Source organism: Lactuca serriola, chromosome 3, assembly GCF_051521515.1.
Source record: "Lactuca serriola cultivar US96UC23 chromosome 3, Lser_US96UC23_V15, whole genome shotgun sequence".
NCBI classification, from domain to species: Eukaryota; Viridiplantae; Streptophyta; class Magnoliopsida; order Asterales; family Asteraceae; genus Lactuca; species Lactuca serriola.
The window spans coordinates 73512934-73537097 of record NC_136410.1 but is presented as its reverse complement, the minus strand read 5'-3'; the positions used below and the strand labels follow the sequence as shown (position 1 = coordinate 73537097).

General features: G+C 38.0%; 1 protein-coding gene across 1 annotated transcript; it reads right to left on the bottom strand.

Moving 5' to 3' along the window:
* Positions 1-16194: 16194 nt before the first annotated feature.
* Positions 16195-22414, bottom strand: LOC145092620 (F-box/LRR-repeat protein 25-like). Its single transcript, XM_079030579.1, has 4 exons — positions 22255-22414; positions 21042-22066; positions 20690-20897; positions 16195-16536 (listed from the first exon to the last, which is right to left on the bottom strand). The coding sequence occupies exons 2-3, from the start codon at positions 21975-21977 to the stop codon at positions 20712-20714; spliced, it is 1122 nt and encodes a 373-aa protein (XP_078886705.1). The 5' UTR covers positions 21978-22066; positions 22255-22414; the 3' UTR covers positions 16195-16536; positions 20690-20711.
* Positions 22415-24164: the final 1750 nt, after the last annotated feature.

Genomic DNA, 24164 nt, shown 5'->3' with positions numbered 1-24164 from the left:
GGTATTTTGACAAATATATATAACTTTTATATGTTATTCATATATGAATAACATACATACTTGCATATTTGTTTTGTGTTTTTAATAATCATATACTGATTCAGGTGAGAAAACATATTCATATGTGAATATAACGTGGTAATTTAGTTTATGCATTTCATCAAATAGTTGGAGTGCAAACAAGTTAACTATTTTAAAAATGTTAAAAACATCAAGTTATCAATTCCAAATAATCATATACTTCCGATTTCGACTTCAGATGCGACATCCTATCTCTGATCGATTTCTCAATTTGATTTTGATTTCCGAAAATCCAATTGGGAACCTGTGAGTACCGATTCCAAGTCCCTCAATGTCGATTGTGATTGCGAGTCCAGAACTCCGATTCCAATTTCATGAATAGCGAATAAATTCCGGTTTAGTTGAAGAAATCTGGATGATTATTGAAGGTTGGAGGAAAAATTTTGATGATGAACGAACAGTTATCGAATTCTCTATAGTTACGTATTTGAGATTGAAGGTTATTACGATATTTACAAGTTTGCCACCGTGTCTTTTATGCAAAGATTAAATGAGTGGCTGAGAATGATTCCCCCATTCTCAACCTTTTTTATTTTCTCAATTGAACCCACCTCATATATATATATATATATATATATATATATATATATATATACACACACACACACACACTAGGTGTGAAACCCATGTATTAAATGAGTTTATTTATAAATATATATATATATATATATATATATATATATATGAAATTTTAACAATTTTAGAAGTTTGAAATTATAAGAAAAATAAGAAAAAATTTGAGTTATTAAAATTAATGAGACTTTAATATATTGAATACATTATATATATAAACCCTTTCTAATAAATACTTTACATATATATTACCTTACAAATTAAAGGTGAAAATTTAATTTAATAAAATGAAAAATACAATAAAACGACAAGTGGAAAGTAGAAAATTCAAAAATTCTAGAAATTTCATGTGTCTAAATTAAGGAGAAGATGACACGTAGCAAAAAGATTTTGATTTATTAGGGAGTATATATATATATATATATATATATATATATATATATATATATATATATATTCTAATAAAAAATAAGTTTAATCTTCTATTGACAAGTGTCATACAATTAGGAGTCCTCATTAATGTTATATATCACCTATCATGCCACTTGTCAACCTATTAATTATCCATTTCAAATTTTAAATTTCCAATCTAATTACATTAAATTAATAATTGATTCTTCATTTTAAATTTCAAATTTTTAATTTTCTTACTTTAATTATATTAAATTAATAACATTAGATTGAAAAATAAAATAAAATTAATATAGATTATAAGGTGATATAACTTCACATATTTATTTAAATCAATAATTATAATTTCTTTTATATAACTTAAAAAATATTTGTTAAGTAATATTTTATTTAAAATAATTGATTAATAATTTTAATTTTTAATATAAAAATTTAATTCATTTTATAACCGTGGTTCTCACGGGTTATAAACTAGTATATATATATATATATATATATATATGTATATATATATGTATATATATATATATATATGTATATATAGGAAGAGAGAGAGAGAGAGAGAGAGAGAGAGAGAGAGATTTTCCGTTGAGATTCAACCTCAGTTAAATATTTCATATTTGCCGCTCCAAGCCTGTTCCAATCATAAATGATTATATAGCGCTCTCGTTTCTTTTTCCTCTGCCATCATCCCCTCCACCACAACCGCCACCGCCACTATGTAACGACCCAATTTTCACGTCCAAAAATTTCGTTTTTAAAACATTACTTAGAAAACATTACTAATTAAAACATTGTTCAATTAAACCATTTCACATCGAAAACCCAAATTTGAAATCCACAACATGTAAACAACCAAAATATCAGAGTATCAATCCTAGGGTAAACTCATAAATGCGGAAACAAGGAGTGTGTGTGATGAGCCGCTACCGCGCCTGCTCCTTCCCCTTGGCTGAAGAGGTACCTGAAACAACAACTGAAAAACGTAAGCACAGAGCTTAGTGAGTTCCCCCATCATACCACATACCATATACTCACATGACATACATATATTGTCAGACATATCTGGGTGCCCGACCTACCCCTTCGGTCCTCTCGACCGGATACTGCCTAGCATATCTGGGTGCTGGCCTCCCCTTCGGTCCTTTCGACCGGATATTGCCTAGCATATCTGGGTGATGGCCTCCCCTTCGGTCCTCTCGACCGGATACTACCTAGCATATCTGGGTGCTGGCCTCCCCTTCGGTCCTCTCGACCGGATACTGGGGAACTATTTCTCCCCTCTACTACTACCACATAACATGTATCACAATATCATAATCTATCTATCATGGCTGGGTATGACTACCCCTTCGGCCCTACCGACCGGATATCTTGGGGACTATCTCCCCCTACTGTCACTAGCACATAGCATCATATCATACTAGCACATAAACATAACACAGGTAGTAGTAATCCCTAGATGAATATCACAGAGACAATCATCTACATACAACTCCTACTGGCGGGCTGGCATTGTGGTCGTAGACCCACCGCTACTGGAAGGTAACTTACCTCGAAGTAGTTGCTGATCTGGTCGGGAACTGACTGCCTACTGCTGCTCCGGAAATCCTCCGGCTGCAATTCCCACAACGTACTCAATCAATCACTGCTAACTGTCATAAGTCAAAGTCAGAGTCAACTTTCAGTTGACCCGACTCGCCAAGTCCCTAACCACTCGGTTGTCCTGGATCCCGTCCCTACTCGTCAAGTTAGGCGTTGACTCGACGAGTTCTCCTTCTAAACTGAGGTTCAAGTCCTTCATCCTACTCGCCGAGTTGTATGAACAACTCGCCGAGTTCATCTTCATCCGATGAACACTTATGCTGCGACTCGCCGAGTTGTATGAACAACTCGTCGAGTCTGTTCTTGATCTTAAGGAGATTGCCTTGAACTCGCCGAGTCAGGGCATTGACTCGCCGAGTTCCTCCATGGATGAGTTTGGCTTCCAACTCACTGAGTCACACCCCGTGACTCACTACTCACACTCGACACAACGAAAAGGGGACAACTCGGAGACTCGTGAGCAGACTCGCCGAGTCAGATGAACGACTCGCTGAGTCGTTGCCATGCAATCACTAAATACGCGGTTTTGCTTGATTCCAGTCCATGCCATTCACAGATCTGGGTTCCTAGAGCATGAATCACACGTAAAGTTTCCAACTTTACGTGTATATATTCACCAATAAGGGTTTTAGGGTTCAAAATGCATCCCAAAGGGTAGATCTAGGGTCTTCATGCAATATGGGTCCATAAAGGCAACATATCTGAGCTCCTGGAGCTCAACCATGCCTAGATCTAAAGGCCAAACAGCTTATTACGAACTATATTGCACATACAAGCTTGGGGAAGGGCTCAAGAAAGACTTAATGGAGTAATAAGCATAGAAACAGAGGGAAAACGGGTTATACCTCAAAGGAATCACTGAGAGAACACTAAGATGCTTGGTTTCCTTCCCTTCCTCTTGATCTACACCACTTCCTTCTCAAAACCTTCAAGAACACACAATAATGCTTCAAACTCTCAAGGAAATAAGCTTTGAACGAGGGTTGGGAGCTCTGAGGGTGAATGGGGGCTGGCTTGGGGCGGACATGAGGCTTAAATAGGGTGCAAACCCCTGAAACTTAGGGTTTCATCCAACAACGGTGACTCGCCGTGTCCGGAATATGGACTCGCCGAGTCACCAACTTAAACATGTCCCGGGTCCCGTCTCTACTCGGCGAGTCGGACCTATGACTCGCCGAGTCCAAGGCTAAAAAATGGAAAATACTCAAATAAGATTTACGTACCAGGAACCAGGTGCTACAAATCTCCCCCACTTATTTTAGACTTCGTCCTCGAAGTCTGCTGCTCGATCCTGAAACAGCTCGGGATAATGCTCCATCATCTCGTCTACCGGCTCCCAAGTCCATTCCGAACCCTTGCGGTGCTGCCATTGCGCCTTTACGAGCTTCACTCTCTTGTTCCTCAAATCCTTCGACTTCCTGTCGAGGATTGCGACTGGGCGCTCAATGTAATTCAGGCTGTCATCAACCTAAATATCCTCTAACGGCACTACTGCCGAATCGTCCACTAGGCACTTCCGCAACTGAGAAACATGGAAAGTGTTGTGGATCTGGCTGAGCTCGACTGGCAGATCCAGCCTATACACCACCTTGCCCACCCGGGCCACAACTCAGAACGGTCCGATGAACCTCGGGCCCAACTTGCCTCGCTTCCTGAATCGAATGATGCCTTTCCAAGGCGACACCTTTAGGAGAACCATATCCCCGACTTGGAATTCCAAGTCGGATCGACGCTTGTCGGTGTAACTTTTCTGCCGACTCTGAGCAGTCGGAAGCCTGTTCCGAACCTGCTGGATCCTCTCGGTCGTCTTGAGCACCACCTCGGTGCTCCCCATGACTCTCTGGCCAACTTCACCCCAACATATCGGGGTCTTGCACCTCCGACCATACAACATCTCGAATGGGGGACGGTCAATACTCGCGTGGTAGCTGTTGTTCTATGAGAACTCAGCCAAGGGAAGATAAGTATCCCAGCTACCACCGAAGTCTAGCACGCACGCCCGCAACATATCCTCCAGAGTCTGGATGGTCCGCTCGCTCTGACCATCTTTCTGCGGGTGAAAGGCGGTGCTAAAATGCAAACGAGTGCCCAACTCGTCATGAAACCTCTTCCAAAACCTGGAAGTAAAACGCACATCCCTGTCCGAGATAACCGATACTGGCACCCTGTGCCGCGTCACAATCTCCCTAATATAGATGTCGGCCAATTTCTCGGTCGATATGCTCTCCTGAATTGGGATCAAGTGAGCACTCTTGGTCAATCCATCCACGATGACCCAAATCGAATCCACTCCACGCGCGGTCCTGAGAAGCTTCGTGATAAAATCCATCGTGATATCTTCCCATTTCCACAACGGGATGTCCAACGGCTGCATCTTGTCATGCGGTCTCTGATGTCCGGCCTTGACCTTCCTGCAGGTCAAGCACCGCTCGACGTACCAAGCCACATCCCGCTTCATGCAGGGCCACCAATAATATGGACGAAGATCCCTATACATCTTCGTCGCCCCGGGATGAATAGAGAATCGGGACTTGTACGCCTCCTCCATCAAGATCTGGCGCACACCTCCGTGATACGGCACCCACACCCTACGGTGTAGTGTCAATAGTCCTTGGCTATCATAATCGAAGGAGGAAACCTAACCCACCACACGCTCGCTCTTCCGATGTTCCTCCTTGATAGCCTCCTGTTGAGCCTCCCGAATCTGCTCCAACAGGGGAGTCACTACGGTCATCCTCATGCAAATATCCATGATCGGCGCCGCTTTGCGGCTAAGTGCATCGGCCACCACGTTGGCCTTCCCCGGGTGGTAAAGGATCTCACAATCATAATCCTTCACCACGTCCAACTACCGACGCTGCCTCATGTTCAGATTTGGCTGATCCATGAGGTACCTCAAACTCTTGTGGTCCGTGTAGATGGTACATCGAACCCCGTAGAGGTAATGCCGCCAAATATTGAGGGCAAAAACCACCGCCCCCAACTCCAAATCATGCGTCGGGTAGTTCGCCTCGTGAGGCTTGAGCTGCCTCGAAGCGTAGGCAATGACATGCCCCCTCTGCATCAGTACCGTGCCCAGCCCTGAAATGGACACGTCACAGTATACCACAAAATCCTCTACGCCCTCTGGCAGGGCTAAGATTGGCGCCTCGCACAATCTCCGTCTCAGCGTCTCAAATGCCGCCTGCTGCTCGGGTCCCCACCGAAAGACTACGGCTTTCTTCGTTAGCCGCGTCAGGGGTACGACTATCTTGGAGAAGTCCTGAATGAATCTCCGATAATAGCCTGTCAATCCTAGAAAACTCCGAATCTCAGATGGAGACTTCGGAACCTCCCACCTCATCACGGCCTCAACCTTGGTCGGATCGACCAGAATCCCGTTCTGGTTGACAAGGTGTCCGAGAAATTGCACCTCGCGCAACCAAAACTCACACTTGGAGAACTTGGCATACAAGCTCTCCCTCCTCAGGGTCTCCAATACCTCTCTCAGATGCCCCTCATGCTCCTCCTGTGTCTTGGAATAAACCAAGATGTCATCAATAAAGACTATCACAGACCGATCCAGCATCGGTCTGCATACGCGGTTCATGAGGTCCATGAACGCGGCAGGAGCATTGGTGAGCCCAAACGACATCACCACGAACTCATAATGGCCATAGTGCGTCCGAAACGCGGTCTTCTGCGTATCCTCCTCCCTGACCCTCATCTGATGATAACCCGAACGCAAATCAATCTTGGAGAACCAAGATGCTCCCTGAAGCTGGTCAAAGAGATCATCAATCCTCGGAAGTGGGTAACGGTTCTTCACTGTTACCTTGTTCAGATCCCGGTAATCTATACACATCCGATGCGACTCGTCCTTCTTTTTCACGAACAGAATCGGGGCTCCCCAGGGTGAACTGCTCGGTCGAATAAATCCCTTGTCTAACAGCTCCTGCAGCTGTGTAGACAACTCCTGCATCTCAGGAGGATCCAACTGATATGGTGCCTTGGCTATCGGAGCCGCCCCAGGAACGAGGTCAATCCTGAACTCCACCTGCCGCTCCGGAGGTATCCCAGGAAGCTCCTCTGGAAAAACATCTGTGAAATCTCGCACCATCGGAACCTCGCTCACCGTCGCCTTACCCGCCTCCCGGGTATCCATCACGTACGCGACATATCCTGCACATCCCTGCTGAAGGTATCGTCTAGCCCTCGCTGCCGAACAGACTGTAGGTCCACACTATGGCCTCTCGCCATGAATCACTAACTCTCCCCCACCTGGGATCCTGACTCGCACTAGCTGCTGTGCGCAATCTATCACCGCCCCATTGGGGCTCAACCAATCCATGCCTATAATCACCTTGTTCCCACGCAACGGAATGGGAACCAAGTCTACCAAGTAGCGCTCCTCAAACAAACGCAATACGCAATCTCGAAACACCATCGATGCTCGCACCGATCGATCATCAGCAATCTCTACCTCTAAATGGAAATCTAACTTGCCCGAAGACTCAGGAAACTTTTTGCTAAGCGCAGGGGAAACAAATGATCGGGATGCACTCGAGTCGAACAACACCTGAACTGGGATGTCGTTCACATGGAACGATCCTAATGCGTACATATACACACAGGGCACATATCAATAACATAACATCATAAAAGTAAAACAGAGGGAAAAGAATCATACCCGTCACCACATCGGGTGCGGCAAGTGCCTCCTCGGTAGTCAGCTGAAATGTCCGACTCCTCACCACCGGAGCCTCTGCCTTTCCATGTCGGCCATCAGTGATCCGCAGGGTCGCTGGAGCTGGCGCCTTCACTGACGCTGAAACTGTCAACTGGGGGCAATTGGCCTTCTTGTGGCCCCTCTGGTTGCAGTGGAAACACAGCAACTCGGTCGTCTGAATAACTGCTGCTGGAGCAGTGTAATCCCTGCTATAGTGTCCAGACTTGCCGCACTTGTAGCAGCCTGATGATCCCAACCTGCACGCCCCCTCGTGCGTCTTGCCGCATTTCCTGCAGCGTCCCCGTCCCTGCTGGCCTTTCGGCCCCATATCTGATCTCTTGGGCTTCTTCCCCAAAGCCCCTCCTGACTGACCCTCTTCTGCCTTCCGTTTCCGGATGTGCTCCAAATCTATCTCCCTCTCCCTTGCCCTTGCAATCATGGAGTCCAAGGTGGGGAAAGCTGAAAAACTAACGTGCTCCCGGATATCAGCTCGGAGCATGTCGTGATAGCGGGTCCTCCTCATGTCCTCATCGCCCGCATACTGGGGCATCAGCAGTGCCCTCTCACGGAACTTGGCGGTGATCTCCGCCACAGTCTCCGTCGTCTGTCTCATGTCCAAAAACTCCCTGGCCAGCTGCTGAAGCTCGACAGCCGGCGCAAACTCCGCCCTAAACCTGGTCACAAAGTCCGACCAGGTCATAGCCTCGATAGCTGAGGCTCCCAACGAGTCACCCACTGACTCCCACCAATCTCAAGCTCGGTCCCGTAAACACCCTGCTGCATACCTCACCTTCGACCCCTCGGGGCAGAAGCTAGTCAACTGTGCAGACTCGATGTCTGCAATCCATCGCCTGGCAGCAATGAGGTCTTTCACCCCGTGGAAATCTGGCGCACTACTGCCCCTGAAGTCCTTAAAGGACAGTGTGCGAGGACCCGACTGGCCAGATGCCATGTCGCTCCTGAACGCCCTAAGGCGTTCCTCCATCAACTCGATGATCCCCTCCTTGATCGACCCAAAGATGATGGGGGTCGACTCAAGTATGCCTCTGGTAATCTCTGACGCGATGAACTTGCGTAGTCCCTCATCTACCGACTCGGAACCTGATCCCGAACCTGACCCCTCTCCTAAACCGCCATCTATCGGCCTCGATCGAAGTACCACCATTCTGCAATGCATAATAACAATCATTAGTGATACTGATACTTCCTGAGGGATCACTGCTACTTACAAGTTCCCTGGTCTTATCTTGGCCTTCCTTGGTTCGGGTACGGATCCTCTGCTTTCAGTAGTACGGGCCCATACTACCTTCCACATTTATCTGTACCTTCTTCAAGGAATGCCTCGACTCCACCAGATCCCTTTCACTATTGCTGATCATTGTTATACTCATCCTAGGCTTGCCCTAGGGAAATCTCTGATTCTACTCTATCCAGTCCTCAGCTGCTGCAGGCCTCCTTGTAATGCCAATTATCCATTACTCGAATACCATCACATGTGACGAGGCTCAGATAATCCTTCGAGTACCCGACTCGTCCCTACAACGGTTGGACTCAAACAAGAGCTGCGCAGTAGGATCAAATCCGGCACTCTAAGATTATTCAACCCTGATCACATGTGACGTGACGTATTCGCCTAATGGCTAACTCCCATTATTCAGAGTCCCACATAGCACGAAGCAAGAAGCATTCAGACGAGGGTAACAATCTCAATCAACTCTATCTGCTTACAGGAACTGTACTAGCATAAAATGCTAAGCTCATATTACCAAGCATAACCTAATCAGGTTATCCTACTCGCTGTCTACTCAATACAAGCATGCAATTCTCATACAACTGAAACACATAAAGCAGGCACATAAGGCATCACTCCTAGATCCTTAGTCCTATTCTAGCATGATGTTCTACAAAAGCTGATAAACATAACATAAACTTGTATGGGTACTTTGGGGAATACTTACTTGAGCTCGGCCGGTCGCGCACATCACACAGTTCGTTCTTTCTCGAAACTCTTTTCTCAATTTTTAGAAAACATTTTCTTTTATAAAATCTTTTAATCCCTCGATTTGAGTTCAAACACCCCCGAAGGTGTGTCCGAATCCCTCAAACCAAGGCTCTGATACCAACTTGTAACGACCTAATTTTCACGTCCAAAAATTTCGTTTTTAAAACATTACTTAGAAAACATTACTAGTTAAAACATTGTTCAATTAAACCATTTCACATCGAAAACCCAAATTTGAAATCCACAACATGTAAACAACCAAAATATCAGAGTATCAATCCTAGGGTAAACTCATAAATGCGGAAACAAGGAGTGTGTGTGATGAGCCGCTACCGCGCCTGCTCCTTCCCCTTGGTTGAAGAGGTACCTGAAACAACAACTGAAAAACGTAAGCACAAAGCTTAGTGAGTTCCCCCATCATACCACATACCATATACTCACATGACATACATATATTGTCAGACATATCTGGGTGTCCGACCTACCCCTTCGGTCCTCTCGACCGGATACTGCCTAGCATATCTGGGTGCTGGCCTCCCCTTCGGTCCTTTCGACCGGATATTGCCTAGCATATCTGGATGATGGCCTCCCCTTCGGTCCTCTCGACCGGATACTACCTAGCATATCTGGGTGCTGGCCTCCCCTTCGGTCCTCTCGACCGGATACTGGGGAACTATTTCTCCCCTCTACTACTACCACATAACATGTATCACAATATCATAATCTATCTATCATGGCTGGGTATGACTACCCCTTCGGCCCTACCGACCGGATATCTCGGGGACTATCTCCCCCTATTGTCACTAGCACATAGCATCATATCATACTAGCACATAAACATAACACAGGTAGTAGTAATCCCTAGATGAATATCACAGAGACAATCATCTACATACAACTCCTACTGGCGGGCTGGCATTGTGGTCGTAGACCCACCGCTACTGGAAGGTAACTTACCTCGAAGTAGTTGCTGATCTGGTCGGGAACTGACTGCCTACTGCTGCTCCGGAAATCCTCCGGCTGCAATTCCCACAACGTACTCAATCAATCACTGCTAACTGTCATAAGTCAAAGTCAGAGTCAACTTTCAGTTGACCCGACTCGCCAAGTCCCTAACCACTCGGTTGTCCTGGATCCCGTCCCTACTCGTCAAGTTAGGCGTTGACTCGACGAGTTCTCCTTCTAAACTGAGGTTCAAGTCCTTCATCCTACTCGCCGAGTTGTATGAACAACTCGCCGAGTTCATCTTCATCCGATGAACACTTATGCTGCGACTCGCCGAGTTGTATGAACAACTCGTCGATTCTGTTCTTGATCTTAAGGAGATTGCCTTGAACTCGCCGAGTCAGGGCATTGACTCGCCGAGTTCCTCCATGGATGAGTTTGGCTTCCAACTCACTGAGTCACACCCCGTGACTCACTACTCACACTCGACACAACGAAAAGGGGACAACTCGGAGACTCGCGAGCAGACTCGCCGAGTCAGATGAACGACTCGCCGAGTCGTTGCCATGCAATCACTAAATACGCGGTTTTGCTCGATTCCAGTCCATGCCATTCACAGATCTGGGTTCCTAGAGCATGAATCACACGTAAAGTTTCCAACTTTACGTGTATATATTCACCAATAAGGGTTTTAGGGTTCAAAATGCATCCAAAAAGGTAGATCTGGGTCTTCATGCAATATGGGTCCATAAAGGCAACAGATCTGAGCTCCTGGAGCTCAACCATGCCTAGATCTAAAGGCCAAACAGCTTATTACGAACTATATTGCACATACAAGCTTGGGGAAGGGCTCAAGAAAGACTTAATGGAGTAATAAGCATAGAAACAGAGGGAAAACGGGTTATACCTCAAAGGAATCACTGAGAGAACACTAAGATGCTTGGTTTCCTTCCCTTCCTCTTGATCTACACCACTTCCTTCTCAAAACCTTCAAGAACACACAATAATGCTTCAAACTCTCAAGGAAATAAGCTTTGAACGAGGGTTGGGAGCTCTGAGGGTGAATGGGGGCTGGCTTGGGGCGGACATGAGGCTTAAATAGGGTGCAAACCCCTGAAACTTAGGGTTTCATCCAACAACGGTGACTCGCCGAGTCACCAACTTAAACATGTCCCGGGTCCCGTCTCTACTCGGCGAGTCGGACCTATGACTCGCCGAGTCCAAGGCTAAAAAATGGAAAATACTCAACTAAGATTTACGTACCAGGAACCAGGTGCTACACACTACCTCTGACATCAGTCGACCCCACCACTGTTGCATCTGTCACTTTTACCACCGTCATCTGTGTCACCACCACCTCTTATGGCACTAACTTTTATAATCATATATGGTTATTCAATCTGTGAACAACAAGCATAAGTATAATCATTTATGATTAGACATATACGTATAAACATGTATAATTATATATAATTATACCTCTCTGTCATATAATCATTTATGATTAGGCATACCCCGATGTTGCCGGTACGCTGGAGAGTTAGAGCGACAAATATGAGGTTGAATCTCAAGATCTCTACTTTTTTTTAATCTCAAGTGAACCATACCTATATATATATATATATATATATATATATATATATATATATATATATATATATATATATATAAACGTTATACTTATAAAAAAGCATTACTTATAAAAATCATATAAAAACGTTTGTATATATTCAAAGTGTATGTATACCTTTAAAAGCATATTAATATATTTGAAAATGTATAAAAAAACGTATTAATATATTCAAAAATGTATAAAAAAACATATTTATAATTGGGTTAATTTTGGGCTCTTTATTATTATTCGAAAATATATTTGAAAGTGCATGTCCATATGGGTATGATACCTCAAGGGTAAGAAAGATTACAAAAACTAGTTATTTTGGGCTCTTAATTATTATTGAAGAGTATTTTAGACATTTAACCATGAAATAAATGAGAATGTGATGCTATAAAAAAAATAAACAAAAAAACATTGCTATTTTTTTTGTTCTAAATGCAAAAAATAACAACACGCTTTTATTTATGTGTGTGTGTATGTGTGATATGTGTTTAAGAGTAACATAGTATCATCAGAAGGTGTATAAACAATAAAATAAGTAAAAGTAGAATGCTATAATAATCTAATTAACTGAAAGTATGTTGTTATTTATTGCATTGAACCATTTTAAGATCGGGTTAAATGCATAAAAACAGAAGTCTATTTTCGTTTATTTATTTGCTACATTGTTAGGAGAAGGAAACCACGTGAGATTGAGTGGTCAAGATGTTCAAAATGGTAATGTTAGTCACAAGCATTAGGTTATTTATGAATAGGAAACATAGTATTGAAACTGTCCTTTGGATAATATCATTCAAAATCTTCTAATAAAAGAATCTTCTACATGGCACATGGTCTTTTTTTACTCCTCTATTTTGCCACATGACATCTTCTCCAAAGCTCTCTCTTCAAACTCCCGCTCAAAGTTGATACTTCACGTTCTAAGCTTAATCGTATTCAATTTTTTTTTAAAATAAAGACTTTCCAACTATGAAGCCTATAAATTAGGAATTATATTAGAAAAATAATTTTGATATCCATGACCTTTCTTAAAATCAGCACTAATTATTTTGGATTTGATTTAATTTTGTATAATTGAATCCTTTTTTCACCCTAAATCTCATTTGAACCCTCTATTTCCATCAAATATTACTGGTAATCCTTACTCTTCTTTTCAAGAGATATGTAAAACTACGTCCGTATTTATTTCAGTTTCCATGTTCATATTAAGGATTCTTATGTTCCTTCTTATTTTTCTAATTTCACTTTGACTTATTCTATTTAGTTTTTGTTTGTTATAGATTTGATGGCTTATTAAAGATACCCACGATTGAAGCTGACGAATTGTAGTTCGGGCGAGAATGTGTGTAGAGATTCGATTTTTAGCGATGTGTTTCTTGATTTTGATTAAACTGCTCTAATTGGTTCTTCAAATAGACATATCTTAGGCTCTTAGCGGACCTAGAAGTAAACATGGATACAGATTTTATTGATCCAATTGGAAATGATGCTCTTGTGGGAAGAATATGTAGAGAGGGCCAATTATTATCTCCTTTTATTGATTTTGTAAGCAAATAAATAGGTGTGTACTAATCGGGGGCTTTTGTGTTCTTGAAATAGAAATTTCCTGGAGGAATTCAAGCCCAGAAGCAGTTGGGACCGAAGATGTCTTGATCATGAGAATGTGAATACAGGTTAGGAAACTGTATATTCAACTTTGCATGCTATTTTTTAATTTATTTGACTTTTGGGTCTTTTACTATGAATTTTAAAACTCTTTTAACTGATCTCCATTTGTTTAGAAAAAAAAAACAAAAGAATCAACGATGGGTGTAGTTGGAAATACAAGTTCTAACTTTTAACCAACATCAATTCTTCAATTCTCGAGGTGCAAGATTCGTCTTATACCCCTAAACCTTTTTTTTTTCTTCTGTTGGTGGGTTTTAAGTTCATCAAGAATTGATCTTACCTAGGTATCTGGTTATCGATATTTCTTAAGTATTAAAGAGGTTGACGCCTTAAGAAAGAAGATGATCAAGTTCTTCATGGCTTTGATTGATCTTCTTATGCCTTAGACATCTCCATGAATCACCAACTATATTCTATTACTTGAAAGCTTTTAATTATTAGGGGTGGATGGAAGAAATTCAATTCAATTATAATTTTTTTATTAAGAAACCAAAGTACTTAAATGATATAGATTTTGAGATAATCTAAATCTTAGTTCCCTCATATTTTAGTTACTTTTCCAGTCTCTATTCTAATTGGATCAATTTTTTGAACAAAAAGCCCCGTGTGGCGTGTTTGTTTTGCAGAATTGCATCTTAAGATGTCATTCGCTAGAGTATGTTTGGTTTCCAAATTATGGAATTCATTGTTGACTTAATACATCAAATGTCATGTGCTGGACTTCATTATTTTTGGGGGGTGGTAGAAGGAATTCACTTATTTTATTTTCTTTGTACTTAAAGATCAAAATACCCTTGTTATAGGTATACTGATAATTGAAATAAAAAATTAATTATTTGTATTTTGATATATTAGAATTTAAGATCTATTAAATTTTTATTAATAACTTCCTTTTATTCTTGCCAACCAAATGTGTTATATATTATGATTCGTTAACATTCCATTTCCTTTCAGCAATTCCATTCCTTCCAAACACCCTTTTATTTCCATTCTCGAATTATAGCTCTTTCAAGTTGAAAGGTTTTTCTTAAAATAAAATTGCATGTTGCCTTCATTTTTAAGGTAAAAAAAGAGCATGGTACTTTCATTTATAAGCCAACATAAGCATGTTATTTACATTTTTAAGCCAACAATAGCATGCTACTTCATTTCTAAGCCATAATTAACACTACTTTCGTTTTTAAGAAAATAGCATTCTATTTTTATTTTTAAACCAACAATGACGTGCTACTTTCATTTTTAAGAACAAAATAGCATGTTACTTTCTTTTTTAAGGCTAAAGTGACATCATACTTTCATCTTTGAGGAAAAAAAGCATGGTGCTTTCATTATTAAGCCAAAAATAGCATGCTACTTTCATTTTTAAGATAAAAATAGCATGCTACTCTCTTTTCTAAGCCAAAAATAACAGGTTACTTTCATTTGTAATGAAAAATAGTATTCTACTTTTATTTTTAAACGAACAATAAGATGTTAATTTTGTTTTTATGGTAAAAATATCACGCTGCTTTCATTTTTAAGGTAAAAAAGTGCATGGTAATTTCATTCTTAAGTCAATAGTAACATGATACTTGATTACTTTCCTTTCTAAGCCACACATAGCAAGCTACTTCCATTTTTTACTCAAAAATAGCATTCAACTTTTATTTTTAAACCAACAATAACAAGCTACTTTTTAATATTTAGCATCTTACTTTTATTCCATCTTATTGCATGCAACATTACACTAGGAAAAAGTCATGCACTTATAGAAATTTCATGAACTATGAGTTATCAAGGATAATGATTCTTTGTTAATTGCTTTTTGAAAGCGGGAATTGGAGCCGTGGTTGTGATTTGTTGTATATGAACCAACAATGACATGCTACTTTCATTTTTTGGGACACGGTTTTTGTAAGGACACAATCACACATGTGATTAATCTGGATCCATGATTTATTTTATGTTTAATTTGTATTATTGCAATATTACTCGCATATACCTCAGTTTTTTTTTAATTGTATTGGTATCTTAATGCAATTAAATATGTACTTAAATCACCTTTGATGCTTGATAAGTGTTTATCTATATGGTAGTTTAGTAACTTTAAGTGGAATTTTTATTATTTTCAAATCATGCAAATCATATGAGTCTATGTGTGAATGTGATATAAGGGAAACTGTATCATTTTCAAATCTTGCAACATTTGGATTAGAAAAGCAATTTGTTTAACTACAAAATTCAACTAATTGAATTATTTGTATGGTATGATATTATATTTTTATTTATTTTTTAAAACTTTTTTCTTGATAGGACATGGATAAAACATTAATGATGTTTTGAAACCATTTTACATATTAATTAAAAAAACGAACAAAGCATCCAATGATGTTGTATAAATATAATTGTTTAAAATTATGATTAATAATTATAAATTTTAGTCTATGTTATTTTACTTTGTCAACCGGTACACAAGTTATATATATATATATATATATATATATATATATATATATATATATATATATATATATATATATATATATATATATATATATATATATATATATATGCAAGCTTTTGCTCAAAAACTCCTCTTTTTTTTATCATCTGTAGTCTTAAACTAGATTTATTATCTGACTTGCAAGCTTCCAAATTCAGTTTTTTTTACAATAACACGGCTAAACCCAAAAAAGGATTTACCCCATAATAACATAACAAAAGCTAAAAGTAATATATAAATATATAATCAAAATAATAACATAACAAAAGCTAAAAGTAATATATAATCAAAAGCTAGTCCACCATTCGCAAAAAACTAATAATAAGAAGACAAACCCTTGTAGATTGGTGTTGTTGCAATAGCTGTGAAATTTTTCTGCCATTGGTAAGGTTATTGGTTGCCATGGATGACTGGAATTGTTCAGAGAATTGTGTCTGCAAACCCTTCATAATAAGAAGACAAAATTTCAAAAATGGTCCTGTGGTTTGCAAAAAGTAGCAACTTAAGGATATCTTTTATTAGAGTAACACCGGTGGTCCTTGTGGTTTCAAAATCAAACATAGTTAGTCCTCTTAGCTAACTTTGTTAAGAAAAGGGGTTAAATATTTGTGAAATGAATTATTTACCCTTCTTTTATTCTTTTCTTTTATAATTAAGCCTACATAACCCACAATTAATCCTTCCCATTCTCTTTTCTTCCACCGATGATCATCACTAGTGCCAACCTTCCCTACTGTCAGTCTCCTTTGGTGACCAACATTTTTTGTGAAAAAAGGAACACAAAATATTCCCACGCCACCAGTCAACCCCCACAAAAATCTCTATTTGTTATTGCAGATTGTTATGAATAAAAAAAACCCATTTTGAATTCAAGAATTATAAAGGCAGTGATGCATAAAATCCCCATTGCAAAAGCTCTGGTCACCCCCATTTTACCTGACGGAAAAACCCAACTCGATTTTTTCTCTTGCTCGTTTCTCAACTGCTGAATCGATCAAAGCCTTTTTTGCTCTTCGGATTTGACCTTCACCAAGACCTTTTTGATTATCCAAAGCACATAAAACAATATCCAATTGCTTCTGCCATTGTCTGATCTGCTCAATCCCATCTCTAATGGCGTTGCAAAAATCTAAACCCTTTATACTCCTTTCGAAATAATCAGAAATCAGTTTATCCATGGGTTGTTTGCTCAAAGAAGAATTGTAGTTGAATAATATGGCTTTGAATTCCTCTTGACAACACAGGAAAACATTCAGGGAGTTTTGAAATCCAAGAAACGGATAAAAGTTCATGTGAATCGACTGCAGATAACTCATGAAACCTTTGAGTTACCTGTCTTTGAAAAGCTTTGATTTTCTTTTCTTGATGTGGGATTTCATGGTCTATGGAGTGAACCCCTCATGAAACCTTTGGAGAATGTAGAAACACAAAACCTGAAGCTTTTTTTAGGCGATCACAAAGAGAAACTCAGGGGAGACAACAGAATTGATAGATTTAAATTTTGGCGAAAACGGCGCTGATTTAATTGGGTAAACAAAAGCTTTGGGGATGTGGGGTAAGCAAAACCGGGGATTAATCATCGTCGTGTCCCTCGTCTTCATCATCTCCGGCTTCGATTTTCCTTTCCAACCTCTGACTTTCCTCCTCTGTCAACTCGATTCTCCTCTCCAACCTCCCGATTTCAGTGGCGAATCTAGGATTTAAACTCAAGGGTGTCCGACTTACATAACACGATAAAATATATTGATAAAATTGGTTATTAGGTCATTTTTTCGACAGTAACATTTGAGAAAAATATTTTATTAAATTTAACAACAAAAATCAAACATAATTTAAAAATCCCTAACACTAAACGTAAAAATAAAAATAATCATCACAATCTTAGAAACACCAATCTATACTAAATATTAAGCAAATTACAAGCGAATAATCGTACAAGATAACATATAACCTAATAAATTATCAAATCAAAATAAACATGAGAGTAACTTATGATTTCCGATTTGTATGTTTACTTTAACCCATCACCTATTGCTTTCATTTACAAACTAGTGTCACAATAATTTCTAGATAACAGACATAGACTTTGACCTACTTCCTATAATCCTATGCATCGTAAATTCTAATTTAATAAGTGAGAAAGAGAGAGAAATTGTGATGGTGTTACTTAGAAGATAAAACCAAAGAACGCAGAGAAGAAAGATACAACGGCAACAAATGACAACAATAAAGAAATCAGAGGAGAGGGCCGCGAAGTAAGTGAAAACATACCGAAGACAACAAAGAATCGACTTAACATCAACGACGAAGAGAGGTTGAGGACAGAAGTGGCCGGTGACCCAAAAATAATCTTTGTTCTTTTAGTAATTTAAAGACTAAAATCAGATACTAATATTTACAAATAAGATTTTTTTGGTTAGGATCTTAGTATATCGGTGCAATCTTGTATTTTGTTAAAAAGATTTCAAAACTTTTAAAAGATTTCTATTTTCTTGCACTATTAATTATCTACAGGTGTCCATCTTAATTTTATTATATAATCTGCATAAAAAATTATAAAATTAGGGGTGTCCATGGACACCCTTAACCTTAATGTAGCCTCGCCTCTGCCCGATTTCTTCTTAAATTATCGACGCCTACCTCAGCTTCATCATATCCAGCTGATCCGCCACTTCCCGCTTCTTCATACTCTCCGCAAAATCACATAAGCTCGCCAAGCTCTTCATCTAAGAAGTAAGAACGATGATCCAGATGGTAGTGACAAGATTTGGGTTAGCTCATGACCTGTATGTTGAAATTCTTGAAGGCGGTGCGATATGAGAGATGAGACATAATTTATGATTCTCAAAGCAGAAAGGGGGATATTAAGGGGGATGTTTGGGAGTGTTTATGCACCCCAAAAGTACTTTTAGATTAAAAAAAAATAACAAAGCTTACAGTGGTGGCAAAAGGAATTTTCTAAAATACGTTTGAATTAGCTTTTATGCTGAAAAAAAAAAACCAATAAGTGTTTGGCTGGAAAAACTGTTTTTTAAAGTTATTTTGGTTAAAAAACGATAAGCAATTTCAATAAGCTAAGTTTTACATGCTTATTAAAAAGTGTTTTTTGAAGCTTATGGAAAAGCTATTCTAAATAGTGTTTTTGAGTTTGCCAAAAACTTTTTTTGACTTATTAGTTTTTCAAAAAACCAATAAACTGTTTTGAAAAACAATCTCAAACACCACCTAATTAGGGCTCTTTAGTGGATGTAAAATAGAGAAGATGGAAGATATATAATAAATTACAGAATTGTCCTTGAGGTTTATTGATTTTTTTCAGATTTGATCAAGGGTATATTGGTCATTTTCAAAAAGGTAACTGTTTAAAAGTTATAGTTAACGCCTAAAGGACCTACCATGCAATAAAATGAAACCATGAGGACCACCGGTGTTACCCTAATGAAAGATATTCTTAAATTGCTACTTTTTGCAAACCGCAGGGACCATTTTTGAAATTTAGTCTATTAAGAATCCAATCCAGGCTCTGACTTTGTTTGATTCTGCTGACTTTGCAGCTTCTGTTGATGTTGTTGCTGGAATTGAAGAGACTGCTGATACTAAAAATCCATCTTTTCCCACCGCTAATTTGTTTAAATAGATTATTGTTTTCAGGTTAGCAAGAGAAAGAGGAAGACGGTTGCATTTTGCATTTTGCTTTTGCTCAGAAAGAAGAAAAGAAAGTGTCGAGGTTAAAGTTGTGGGTTTCAATGTGAGAGAGAGAGAGAGAGAGAGAGAGAGAGAGAGAGAGAGAGAGAGAGAGAGAGAGAGACCTTTTTTTTAATTATTAAATTTTTGAAAAAAACAATAAATCATAAGGGTATACTGGGCATTTCACAAATATTTAATCCCCATTTTTAATGGTATAAGGACCATCTATGCAACGTCTTCCATAGTTATCTAGTTGCGAGACTCATGTATTACATGGGTTAATTTAAAAAAAAAGTTAAATATAAAGGTTAAAATATTTGAAAATTTTGAATTTATAAAAAAATAAGAAAAATAATGAATTATTATAATGAAAATGTTTTTTATCTTTTAAATGTAAACAAATAATTTAAATAAATAAAAGAAACTAATAAACTTTAATTTTGAGAATTTTGAAATTAAAAGGTAAGTTCATTAATTAAATTGATATCAATTTATTACTATGTTTATTGCAATTATTATATTAAAATATTATGTGGAATTTAATAAAATTGGAAAACTCATAAAATGACAAGTTGAAAAAAAATATAATTCAAAATAACCACAAAATGACATTTGGCAAGTTGAATGAGAATATGACAAGTGGCAAAAAAATCTTCATTTGTTAGAGAGGATGACCACCAGTGTAACACAATCTACATAACAACCATCTGTGGCCTTTTTTGTAAGAAAAACACACGAGTCAGGCTAAATAACCCTTGTAAGTTGTGAGATACATTATACATAGCATAGGGGTTTATATATATATATATATATATATATATATATATATATATATATATATATATATATATATATATATATATATATATATATATATAATTTAAATCAATGATGCAAGGTCATCAATACCTTATGGGATGAATATATCATTCTAATTGGATAATTTCATGATCAAAGTGGCGCTTGGAGAATTCCCAAGCAAGAAGTTTTTAGCTTCAGTGGACATTTTTACTTTGTATGCAACATCCTTCCTCATGCTGGAGTCTATAGTCAAGCAAACTAAATTGCTAAAAGGTGAAGAATGGTGCAAAAACAAATCTGGAAATGAGGAAATATACTGCACAAAGAAATATGTACATTAAAGATGCATAAATAGATAAAGATTGCAATCTTTTATCAGTAGCGTATGTATGTGCAACAAAATAAAAGATTAAAAAAAAATTGTCATACTAAAAGATTGATATGATTTCAACATATATACCTCAACAGTGTCGGCACTAAGAGTTAAATATCTGGCACTGTGGAGCTTTTGAAGCATGTAAATAGTGTTGCGAACATCTTCTTCCTTATATGCCTTGTTTGGATTATACTTACGCAGACAAAAACTCACTTTGTTTAGAGAATGAAACTGATCATTAGAGAAATGCAGAGGAACATAACACCCCAGATATGATGATGTGTAGCAAAAAGATGAAAGTTGTGGGGAAACATTCAAGTAGCCGATAGAGCAATTGACGATTCTAAGATTCTCAAGTTGAGGTGCAATCACATTGATGGTTTTTGAACAACGGCCCTCCTTAAGGATGAGATTACAAAGACGAGGTGTAATGATGTCAAATACATTGTCAACAACGAAATATTTTAAAGTGAGCTTCTTTAAGTTTATGCACTTGGAGAAAAGATCACCCCACAATGTGACGCAACTGAGGTTCAAGGTTGTTAAAGCTGGAAAGTCCAAAGGTGTTTTAGTTGTATTGCTAATCAATTTGAAATCCTTAAGAGACTGAGAGCTAAACAGGACAGTAGGGAAAACATAGCGGCTTGACTGAAGACTAACAGTTAGTTGTTGAACATTGTGAGAAAAAGCATATTTTGCAATCTTTTTCACAAAACCCTGATTATCTTCTCCACGGAAATATAGATTCACGGAAGACACTTGTATTTGATGGTTGCGGTGGGACAAAACATGATTCACGAATTTGGCAAATTTACCTAAAACACGAAAATGGTCGGTAGAGAAGTTGAGACATGGCATCGATGTCCATAAAAACTCCCATCTAGATGACAGCAAACATGATTGAACACCAAATTTTATGTCAAAACAAGACAAGATCTTATGAATAAGCTCGTCTGGTAAGCTGCTCAGTCTATCTTCTTCTACCACTCGTTGTCTAACATTATCATGATCAAACTCCATACTCCAATCCTAATTTTCTTATGATTCCGATCAGGATTTAAGATGCTTCCTTTGGCTTCAGAAATCACAATCTCAATTCAAATAATAATCTGCAATGTAAAATTTAAATCAGTTATTTAGAGAAGAAGAAGAATATTTGTTATGAGCCGTACTGCAAACAAAGCCAACTATTTGACAAAATTCTAATTCCCATCAAATTACATGTCGAATGTTTTTGTCATCTTAAAATTTGAATCTCTGATTTCATACAATCTGATTAGGTTAGAGACATACTCACCCTCGATTAGCGCAGCGACTAGCGAAGATCTCGTCGGAAGAATGGAGAAAGAAAGTTTCCGGGGTGGGAAAAATGGAGAACGAAGTCGTCAACTGAAGAAGAATACGAGGGCTGATTATTTTAAAAAAATAGGGCTTTGATATGGAATTAACGTTCTCTACCCGATGGAATCAACTTTCTCTCCCACCATGAAAAGTTCCTTCATTTATAGGATTTCAATTTAGTTGGTTTTTTTTTTTTTTTTTTTTTTTTTTTTTTTTTTTTTTCTTTTGGATAATGAATTAAAAGGTAAATATATTTTTTGATTTGTATATATTTGATTACTAAGTTTTTTTTTTTCGTCCATATTTACCCCTTCAACTTGTTAAACTATACACATTCAGCCTTTATGACCGGTTACTTCAGGTTAGGCAGGAAAAATGACTTAATAGAGTAATATATTTATCATTTTGTACACATTTAGTCCTTAATATTTTTGTACACATTTAGTTCTTAATATTTTTTTGTTTCAAAATAAGACATTTTTGTTTTTGTACACATTCAGTACTTATGAATGTTTTTTTTAGGTTTTTCTCACAACATCTTACAAGGGACAATCATTGATGAAGTGTGTGGGGTTGTTGATATTTATGTGTAATGTCTCATTTTCACAACCAAAAATTTTCATTTTAAAATAAGGCAAAACTCCTTGATTATAAATCAATTATTAAGAAAAAAATGTTTATTCCAAAATACATTTATCGAAAATCAGAGTAATGTAAGAAACACGGAATCCTCAATATTGTTGATGAGTGTGTACAGTCATGTATTAGTCTTCCCATGATCAACGATAGAACCTGAAAACATAAACAACTGGGTAAGCACAAAGTTTAGTGAGTCTCCCCTAAAATACTCGATACAACAAATGTATTATCACGCATAACGGGCCCACACTCATCAGATTGGAATACATTGGCCCAATCAGTCATCGGACTGGAATGCCAACATGCAACAGGTCCAATCAGTCATCAGACTAGAATACCCAGGGTTTGTTGGCATGTCGCCTTAACCGAACCGCTCTTCTCGAGCCTCTGTGCCTACAACTTATAGCCGGCCCGCACCAGGTATCTTGGCCTATAGCATATAGCAGGACCACCTCAACCTATTCCACCACCATATGACTATCCCACATAAGATGTCATGAGAAAAACCTAAAGAAATCATTCATAAGCACTGAATGGATACAAAAACAAAAATGACTTATTTTACAACAATAAAAATATTAAGGACTAATTGTGTACAAAAATATTAAGGACTAAATGTGTACAAAGTGAGAAATATATTACCCTATTAAGTCATTTTTACCAGCTAACCTGGAGTAGTCGGTCATAAGGACTAAATGTGTACAGTTTAACAAGTTGAAGGGGGTAAATATGGACGAAAAAAACTCAGTAACTAAATGTGTACAAATCGAAAAATATATTACCCTTTTAAATCATTATCCCTTTCTTTCTTTTTTTCTTTTTTTTTTTAAGAAAACCTAGAAAACCCCAAAATATTATTAAAAAACCACTATATTATTTTTTAGTCCATTAAAACCCTTATATTTTATGAAATTTTTATAGGGAAAATGATTTGCGAGGGTAACTACCTTTTCGTATTGTTCATATTTAGATAACTTTATTTTTTTGTATACATTTGACCATTTAACTTGTTAAACATGTTCACATATTACCATTGTCACCTGCTATAGCAAGTGACAATGGTAATATGTGAACACATTTAACAAGTTAAATTGTCAAATATGTATAAAAAAAGTTGTATAAATGTGAACAATTTATTATTTTTTTTACAAATTTATTAAGATTTTTTTATAATTCTTTATAACATTTTTATGATATTTTTTCCTATAGATTTTTCTAATACAATGT

Coding starts and splice junctions, on each gene's coding strand:
- LOC145092620 (XM_079030579.1), bottom strand. CDS start 21,977: ATGGAGTTTGATCATGATAATGTTAGACAACGAGTGGTAGAAGAAGAT. Junction 20,898..21,041: donor TTAGTGCCGACACTGTTGAG/GTATATATGTTG, acceptor TTCTTTGTGCAG/TATATTTCCTCATTTCCAGA.